We start from the raw sequence: 9,443 nt of genomic DNA on the forward strand, positions 1-9,443 counted from the left end.
GGCGCGTGTCCTTGTATTGGTGTGTACTATTACTACACGAGACCGAAGCACTTTGCAATTTTATCCGTCCGTGTAACTTTCATTGAACTTTGCTTTCGATAGAGAGAGAGCGAGAAAGAGTGCGCGGCGACAGATACAAAGTGTAAGAGAGTAACAGGCAGAGAGAGTGAAAGAGAGTGGAAAGCTCGTATACGCGAAGTTGGCTGCGGCTGTTGTTACGCTGTTACCGTTATCTATTTGGACTATTGACTTCTTTTAACTTTTTCTCTTTTTGCTAATTTTGCCTTGTTTTACACTTTTTATTGCAATGTTCTTGAAGTTTTTGGCATTTTTTACACTTCATTTGCATAATAATGCTAGGCAAATTGCTTAAGAACGTGCACATTTTTTTTCTCTATTGGACAGTTTTTGTTCGTGATTGAAAGCCGTTAGCAGCATAATATGTGGCTAGGCGCATGGGTGGCAAAAGCTCGCCGTTTGCCCCCTCCACCCGAAGCTACGCCTGGCGCTGCCTGGGCGCCCACAAGCGCCTCAACGTACATGTACATACTAAAAATCGGGAAAAATTTTCACTTCTCGTAGGCGAAAAAATTTTATGATTATATTTACAGCATTTACAATTGTTGTTTATTATTTACAGCACATCACCAACAATTTTTTGCTTGTGCGTTAATATAACTATTGATTTCAGCTTAGAGCTTAGAGCGAATATCGCTTACACAATTTTTTAAACTTAGTTTGTAGCACACACTTTTTTTTAAACAATTTTTCAGTTACCTTTTCGGAATTATTAATTTAGCGTTATTTTGTTTTAGTTGAAAAATAAAATAAATGTGTAGGAATTTTTTGCAGAGTTTTTGACCCAAACGGGGATACAAAAATGATGTGTCGAATTTTGTTCAAATGCGCCTTTCGCTGCTCGCTGGTTGTAATATCGATCTGCGCTGCATTCACGACAAGACTGAACTGCAATTTCAAACTCAATTTCTTCGCAGTGCTTCCAATGGATAACGAAAGCTCCGTCTACGTATTAACAGATTGCCAGCATGCGACCAAGGCGACATATCTGATGTGCTACACTCAATATAAAACTCAACAAATAACACTAAAAATGCGAGCATAAAATGAGAAGTTGATTATAAAAATATTTATATATATATAAATATATATATTTATACATTAACAATCTTATTCAATACATTTTGGCACTCCACTTAATCGCTCCTAGATGTATGCTGTGGAAAAGTTCTTGCTTTGGGTTGTAGGGCATCAGAATGCCAAAAATTAAAAGCTCTTTTACTTCGACGAGCCATGCATATGCGTACTAGTAACACACATACACTGAGACATACAAACACACACACGCACACACATGCGTAATGAGCGCAGAACACGCAGGTTCATAACCTGCACCACTCGAAGCGTATTAGAAGGGACAGGATATACACACATACACATGCACATCAACATGCATATACAGGGACTACGGCGACCCGTGTAAATTCCTTGACATTTATCACACACTACACAACTTCGACAGTTCGGCGTCAAACTCGATTTACATTTGCTGCTATGCCTTAAATCGAGTGGGAGTGTGTTCGTGTGTGATTGTTGTCTGGTCGCATTTATGTGCGTGTGTTTAAATGGAACTTTAGGATTTTAGGGTGCTTGTAAAATGCAATTTTGCACTTTGCAAGGCCGACGCGATTTTATTATAATAAATATGTGTGTGAATGTGCATACATTAACGTCACTTTGCACATTTTGTGAAGGCACGCACTGACAATTAGACATTTACTGCAATATTATGCATTATTTGCATTTCATTCAAATTGTTCACGATTTCGAGGACAATATCGCGTTATCCTTGCGGATGCTTAAACTATTTTGCTGCAATGTGCTGCAGTGTGACAACTGAATGAATATGTAGCAGGCAGCTTTGGGTCGAGTGCACACAAGGTGATTCAGGCGAACATTGGAGCGTGAACTTAACGACATAATTTTCTTTTAAAGTTACGGTCTAGCTTTAAGCAATTGAATTACATTAAAATATATATAAGTGCACAGCTTTGGTACATGAATACTTACGCAGCCAAAATAAATTTAAATTTCAAATAGAAAATATTGTACAAAATTCTTAATTATGTCATTTAACTGTTTAATTCAAATTCAAATGCAAGTGTTATAAAATACGCAAAATAAGCTCACCGATCATCTCTTTAACCCCCTCCCCTGTTTTGTACATAATACAATTTTTCGATTCACATTTACAGCTGATTTGAGCTTATCAAACACTTTACAAGACTGCTCAAGTTTACTATCTATATTTGTACGAAAAAGAAATTGAACGAGCTAATTTAAAGTACACCCGAGAACAGAATATACAATTCATATACAAATTACAATAGAATTATACAAAATTATGAATAATAACGTTTTTAACAAAAGGCAGCTCTGTATTTAACTGTATAATTCAAATTCAAGCAGAAGTGTTGTAAAGTACGCGCAACAAGTTCACCGATCATCTCCTTCACCCCCTCCCCTGTTTTGTACATAATACAATTTTTCGATTGACGTTTACAGCTGATTTGAGCTTATCAAACACTTTACAAGAGCGCTCAAGTTTACTATTTTGTATTTATACAAACAAGAAATTAAACGCGCTAATTTTAAGTACACTCAAAAGTAGTCGATTTGTTGACTTATCCACGCTTGACGTCCCCACTTACGTAATGCTTTTAAGTCGCCTGACAACAACAACTCGCCTGATGTCCAGCATTGCGTCCAGATGCCTTCACTCGGAGCGCAAAGTTTCCGTTAAAGGAGCCGGCGATTTGCATATTGTGGAAAGTGGCAGCGGAAAGAGAAGTTTGCTGTTGATGCCCGGTGCTCTGGGCTCCGCATGGACGGACTTCAAGCCTCAAATTGAGCAGCTGCCCAAACTGTTGCCAGATTATACGATCATTGCGTGGGATCCGCCCGGCTATGGAAAATCGGTGCCGCCACAACGTAAATTCGATTTGGAATTCTTTCGCAAAGATGCCGAAGCTGCTGTGAATCTCATGCGTGCTCTGGACAGACCCCGATTCTCAATTCTTGGCTGGAGCGATGGTGGCATCACCGCCCTCATCATGGCCGGTCGTCATGCGGACGCCGTGGAAAAGTTGGCAATTTGGGGTGCGGGCGCCTATCTGGTCGAGGATGAGGTGAAGACAATGCAATCGATTCGCGATGTGGCCAAGTGGTCGCCACGCATGCGTGAACCCATGGAAAAACTGTACGGAGTAGAGCGTTTCGCACAGCTCTGGTCGGAGTGGGTCGATACATTCTGTGCGTTCCACAAGCAGCGGGCTGGCGATCTTTGTCGCGCCGAAGTGGAACAGATTGTGGCACCCACATTTATATTGCATGGCAAGAAGGATCCAATGATTGCGGCCGAACACATCCCATGGCTAAGGCAAAAATTGGCCAAGGTTACCTATCATGAGTTTCCCGACGGGAAACACAATATTCATCTGCGCTATGCGGATGAGTTCAACAAACTCGTCGCCGATTTTTTCAGCGACAAATAAGAAAATGAATTTTTAAATTTTTGTATAAAATTTAATTTTATTTATTTGCTGGCTGCTTATTTGATGTGGGCACGAATGGTGGGCACATAGTCATCATATTGCGCTTGGAAGAAGTTGCCGGCGACGGGCACGCCAAAGTTGTACTTGGCCACATAGTCGCGGATCTTGACGTTGAGGCGACCCTCCAATGTACTACAAAAAAAATAAAATGTTTAAAAACACAATTAGCACAATCTACGTGGGCTGAAATCAAGTTGGATGACTCACGTCTTGTTGATGAACTTGTCGCTGGTGATTTTGTCGCCCTGCTTGAAGACTAGGAAAACGTAGCGATGCAGGCCGGAGCCCTCGGATGGACCAGCGCCGACATATTCGGCCAGCACTTGGCCATTGGCGACCTTATCGCCGGGAATATTGATCACGGCCCAGTGGAGCACCTCACGCATCTTGGGATCCGTGCGGCTGGGCGCATCGGGATCGACCATGAGCAGAGTGTACGAGGCGCCAGCTTCGGCATCCCAGCTAACTGTTGGCTGATCCTTGACTTGAGTGGGTGTCAATTCCTTGCCAAGATCGACCTGAGCACCGGACGGATAGGTGATCGTAATACGAGCCTTTGGCTTGTCATCGATGATGTCGGGAATGATACCGCTGGTGTCCATGTTGCAGTTATTACTTCAGCTGCCGATATGCTCTGTCTGGCGTTAACGCAGTGACTCTACCTTCAAACACGCAACGCCGCCGCTTTTTATCGATCCGCCAGCCGGTCGTCCAATCAGTTCCGCGCACTTTTCGCTGAATGTTCGACCCACCGATAAAGATAAAGAAAAAGACACTGGCCAGCTGATATCGCCGATAAGTGCACTTGTTTCAATTTATTAGACCACAATGACAATAGCATATATGTATTTATAGATTCATATATATACATACACATATATTACGAAAAATATTAAATATAATATTTTACAAGTGGAAGAGCACTCTTAAAAAAGTGAAAAAGAACATAATATTCATTCGTAGGAAAAAATATATATTTTTTGCAACTTTATGAGTGTATATATTATATATTTATGTCTGATGTATCCTAGCCGGTGAACTCCTTGTTGCGCACCGGCACAAAGCCATCGTACTGGGCCTGATAATAGTTGCCCGCAATGGGTTTGCCCAATCCGTGCTTGCTGGCAAACTGGCGAGCACTGAAATTAAAGCGTCCCTCGCGAGTACTGCAAACCGTAAGTTGATTTTGATTAGAATCGCCCCAAGATTTTCAACAATCTTCATACACACCGTTTGTCTATGTGCTGGGGGTCATCAATCTTGTGGCTCTGGCGGTACAGCAAAAAGATGTAGCGATGCAGTCCAGTGCCCTCCGGCGGACCCGAGCCAATGTACTCGGCCAGTTCTTGACCCTGGCTCAACTGAATGCCTGGTATATTGATGACGGCCCAGTGCAAAATCTCACGGAACTTCGGATCAGCACGACTGGGCGCATCTGGATCCACCATGAGCAGAGTGTGCAGCGCAGTCGGCGCGTCATTCTCCCAATTGACTTGGGGCTGATCTTTCACCTGCCTGGGTGTCAATTCATTGCCTTCCCGTACAACAATTTCCGGCGGATATGTAACATGCAATTTGTTCTTGGGTGGCGCCTCATCAACCACATCAGGCACAAGGTCATTCATTGTATATATTTCCGTCTGCCAGGCGACGTGGTAAACGAAATCTCTGTGGTGTGATACTAATATCCGTTATCACTGTGGTAATTTCGTAATTTTTGTTATGAATCAGACCAAATGATAAGGCGATAATAGCTGGACGGAGTTACCAACTGTGCGGATCCTCACATAGGCACACACTCATATCAAAAATATATATTTATTCTAATTAATTAATATCGAAGCGAAACTAAATCAACCATAAAGTTTCGTGGCCTGCTGACTGATATGGCAAACGTTGGCTGTATATAAATAAAAGCTGAACTTTGATCGGCAAAAAGCTCGCCCAGAGAGCGTAAGCCTAACATATGATAGATAAAGCCATATAAAGATACCGATAATGAATACATATAGAGAAATTTATATACATGTCATCAACAAAAAAAATATATAAGACCAAGTTGAGTGTCAGCTACATTTTCATTTCTTACTGATAATAATAAGAGTTCAGTCAGTCAATTTGAATATATATATATGTGTATATATCATGCTTTTTATTTATTAAACAATTCGATTATTATTAACACTTTGAATATCGATATTATTTAGCGCTGATTTACAGGTTTGGTCTACTAAAAACAAATAGAGAGTACATGCTGTGATCAGGTTGAATAGAAATCTAATAATATAATAATACAAATCATAACTATTTGGGGGAATATATAGAGTACAGAGTAGAAAACATGAGCGATTTGAGATTTGAGACGCGCGCCAAGGCGTTGAATATATATATATAAACAATAAGATTACATTATGTGGTAGTGTAAATAATAATAATATATATATGTATTTAATGGTACGTAGACACATATATATATATAAATATATATGCAATTGGATTGAGGCTAATTACGTATAATGCCCGATTGCTGAAGAACTAAATTTTGGAATACGCGACAACATTTGTTCAATTTGATTGAGGAAAATTCCAATAACATCAACTATTGGAAACAATTTCAATTATTTTTTGTCTTTCTGTTTCTGTTTCTCTTTTAAATTCAAGACAACAAATTCAATGTCGTGTATGTGATACACTTGCTCGATTGCTTCTGCTCCACATCCACATTTAACAACGGGTCTCATAGAGGCCGCTGCGTCCAATATATCGCACCCATTTGACCACATCGTGATCGGAGTAGTTCAATTTGGGCTCGAACACTTTCAGATAGCGCACTTTGAAGCCAGACGGTGCGAATGGCACCTCAAAATTCATGGAGATGGGTGGACGTGTCCATTTCTTTTTGGTATCCGTTTCGAGCAATTCGATTTCCGCTGACAACTGTGTTTCCTTCATGCCCGCCATGCGTTTAATCTTCCAGACGATCGCATTCTCCGATGCCTTGTACTTGGCCTTGCCCTTCAGGCAAATCAGCTGCACACCCGACGTGTTGAGTGGTGTAGGTATCTTCACCTCAATCTTTTGGCCGAGCAGTGATGGCTTAAAGTTCGACTTGAGCACCACTTTGACCTCCATCTTGGTGCGTCCCACTTCACGCACAAGGGGTATAACACGGAATGGCAACGAAATGTCTTTGGTTGTGCGATAGCGCATCAGCTCAAATTCACCGTCCGGCGGTATAAAGCTAATCGAATGCTCCGTCTCGAATTTGCTAAGCTTGACGCACTGATGGAACTGACAATCGTCAATGACAACCACCGGTTTGCCGGAACGTGAGGTTTCCGCCTCGGAATTGCCGGATAGACCACGGCCCTTGGACTCCATAACGATTTTGTCGTTGATGCCAAACTTGCACTCGGGCATGCCTAGAATATGGAGTTGCAATTGGATTATGAACTACATATGGAAGAGCATTCGAACTCACCCGACAAATAGGACTTCATGACCACCTTGCCGGCAACGTGAGCCGACAGCACCTGACCCTGTGGACTCATCAGCAAATTCACATACTCCAGCACATCGAGGAACAGTTCGTTGCGTCGATATTTAATACCCTCGCGTCGCCAGCCAATTTGTCCAGTGACTTGTGACGTTATCTGCATTTGCTCCTCCTTCGTAGCCGACTTGATGCCCTGCTGTGTGATGAACGTTTTCAGCGTGCCCGAATCCGTATTCTGTGGATAGCCAAAGTCCAAAATCTCGTCCAACAGCTCATAGATGAGCACAAAGTTATTCTTGATGTTCTCCTCGGATATCTTGCCAAAATACGACTGCATCACCTCGATGATCTTTAGCAGGAACTCAAAGACCATGGCGGCATTAACATTCTGCTTGGTGACTGCAGCCAGCCAAATGTTGGCACGCTAAATGAGAAATACGTGAGATTAGACTGGTAACAACAACAACAGCATCCAGTTGACGTGGCAGTAACTACCAACCTTGATGTGAAAGAAGCTCGTTCGCGCTATGTTTGTCACCGGGGAGCGCACTTGCTGCCGGGCATGGATGACGTTGACCCGAAAGGCGTCCACCGCATTCCGTCCGATATCGTCGCGATAAACACGCGAGATTAGCACTTCTCCCTTGTGATTGTAAACGAACAAGCCACCAATCATTTTCGCAAGTGGGCCTGATGAAAATTCGTACTCTGCAGCAAACCACAAAATATTTTTCACACACAAATTTTGGGGGGTCCACTATCAATTTTCCACACAAAAAAATCAATTGCTCTTGCACTCCCACTTTTTTTTCGATACACACACACTGCTATCGATAGATCAATTACGAGTGCTGTTTTTCAACACTCAAATTCACAATCGCAGCCAACTTTAGGTCTGTACATGACTCTGCGGCTTTGACACAAAACATTCAGAGATTATTTCACTGTTTCTAAAATAGTCAATAGAAGAGACGTAAAGCAAAAGCATAAGCAAAATGCCCACTGAAAATCTGGAAGAGCAGGGTCTGGAGAAGAATCCCAACCTTGAGTTGGCACAAACCAAATTTTTGCTCACACTCGCCGAGCACAAACAAGATGCGGCACTCAAAACCAAATTGCTGGATGCGATTCGGGGCGATAATATGGCACCGTGGTATGAACACATATGCACAGAGCTCAACTGGATCGTGGACAATGAGATGCTGGCACGGATGCGCGAACAGAATTGCATTGCCATCGAACTGCTGGACGCCGCCATTGAGGACGCAGAAAAGAATCTCGGTGAGATGGAAGTGCGTGAGGCGAATCTAAAGAAATCGGAATACTTGTGTCGCATTGGAGACAAGACAGCAGCGGAGACAGCGTTCCGCAAGACATACGAGAAGACAGTGTCGCTGGGCCATCGACTCGACATCGTCTTCCATCTGATTCGCCTGGGGCTATTCTATTTGGATCATGATCTGATCACACGCAACATCGACAAGGCAAAGTATTTAATCGAGGAGGGAGGCGATTGGGATCGTCGCAATCGTCTCAAGGTCTACCAAGGCATTTATTCGGTGGCAGTGCGTGATTTCAAAGCTGCTGCGACCTTCTTCCTGGACACGGTCAGCACCTTCACCTCGTACGAGCTGATGGACTATCCAACATTTGTCCGCTATACGGTGTATGTGTCAATGATTGCCCTGCCCCGCAATGAGTTGAGGGAGAAGGTGGTGAAGGGTTCGGAAATACAGGAGGTTCTGCACGGCCTGCCCGATGTGAAGCAGTTTCTCTTCTCGCTCTTCAACTGCCAGTACGAGCAGTTCTACGTGAATTTAGCCCAGGTGGAGAAGCAACTGCGCTCTGACTACCTCGTTCATCCGCATTATCGGTACTATGTGCGTGAGATGCGCATTTTGGGCTACACACAGCTGTTGGAATCGTACCGTTCGCTGACGCTTCAATATATGGCGGAGTCGTTTGGCGTCACCGTCGACTACATCGATCAGGAGCTGTCCAGATTTATTGCTGCCGGTCGTTTACATGCCAAGGTGGATCGTGTCGGGGGCATTGTGGAGACGAATCGGCCGGATAATAAAAATTGGCAATATCAGGCCACGATTAAGCAGGGCGATCTTCTGCTCAATCGCATACAGAAGCTGAGCCGTGTCATTAATATTTAAGTTACACCCAAGAACATATAAAATTTATTAAAGAAAATTCAAATTATTACAAATGTAAAAACTAAAACATTTATATTATGAAACGATAGAATTTCAAGTTTTCTGTCTTTTTGGTTTTTACCTCTGTCATGTCAATAGTTGTGTCTTAAA

The 9,443-nt window shown here is 42.7% G+C and overlaps 5 protein-coding genes across 5 annotated transcripts; 2 read left to right on the top strand and 3 right to left on the bottom strand.

The window, feature by feature from the left end:
- The first annotated feature begins 2,577 nt into the window (after window positions 1-2,577).
- LOC6567530 (valacyclovir hydrolase) lies at window positions 2,578-3,796 on the top strand. Its single transcript, XM_001993880.3, has one exon. It carries the CDS (start codon window positions 2,733-2,735, stop codon window positions 3,570-3,572), a length of 840 nt encoding a protein of 279 aa, XP_001993916.1. The 5' UTR covers window positions 2,578-2,732; the 3' UTR covers window positions 3,573-3,796.
- Window positions 3,582-4,299, bottom strand: LOC6567529 (protein D3). Its single transcript, XM_001993879.2, has 2 exons — window positions 3,840-4,299; window positions 3,582-3,764 (listed from the first exon to the last, which is right to left on the bottom strand). Exons 1-2 carry the CDS (start codon window positions 4,232-4,234, stop codon window positions 3,629-3,631), a joined length of 531 nt encoding a protein of 176 aa, XP_001993915.1. The 5' UTR covers window positions 4,235-4,299; the 3' UTR covers window positions 3,582-3,628.
- Window positions 4,300-4,505: 206 nt separating this feature from the next.
- LOC6567528 (protein D2) lies at window positions 4,506-5,540 on the bottom strand. Its single transcript, XM_001993878.2, has 2 exons — window positions 4,863-5,540; window positions 4,506-4,798 (listed from the first exon to the last, which is right to left on the bottom strand). Exons 1-2 carry the CDS (start codon window positions 5,255-5,257, stop codon window positions 4,660-4,662), a joined length of 534 nt encoding a protein of 177 aa, XP_001993914.1. The 5' UTR covers window positions 5,258-5,540; the 3' UTR covers window positions 4,506-4,659.
- A 223-nt stretch (window positions 5,541-5,763) lies between these two features.
- Window positions 5,764-7,976, bottom strand: LOC6567527 (AP-2 complex subunit mu). The gene is made up of 3 exons (XM_001993877.3): window positions 7,628-7,976; window positions 7,114-7,552; window positions 5,764-7,054 (listed from the first exon to the last, which is right to left on the bottom strand). Exons 1-3 carry the CDS (start codon window positions 7,802-7,804, stop codon window positions 6,357-6,359), a joined length of 1,314 nt encoding a protein of 437 aa, XP_001993913.1. The 5' UTR covers window positions 7,805-7,976; the 3' UTR covers window positions 5,764-6,356.
- A 31-nt stretch (window positions 7,977-8,007) lies between these two features.
- LOC6567526 (26S proteasome non-ATPase regulatory subunit 6) lies at window positions 8,008-9,386 on the top strand. Its single transcript, XM_001993876.3, has one exon. The coding sequence runs from the start codon at window positions 8,124-8,126 to the stop codon at window positions 9,291-9,293; it is 1,170 nt and encodes a 389-aa protein (XP_001993912.1). The 5' UTR covers window positions 8,008-8,123; the 3' UTR covers window positions 9,294-9,386.
- The last annotated feature ends 57 nt before the right edge of the window (window positions 9,387-9,443 follow it).

The sequence above is a fragment of the Drosophila grimshawi genome, unplaced genomic scaffold, assembly GCF_018153295.1.
Source record: "Drosophila grimshawi isolate 15287-2541.00 unplaced genomic scaffold, ASM1815329v1 contig_311, whole genome shotgun sequence".
Taxonomy (NCBI): domain Eukaryota; kingdom Metazoa; phylum Arthropoda; class Insecta; order Diptera; family Drosophilidae; genus Drosophila; species Drosophila grimshawi.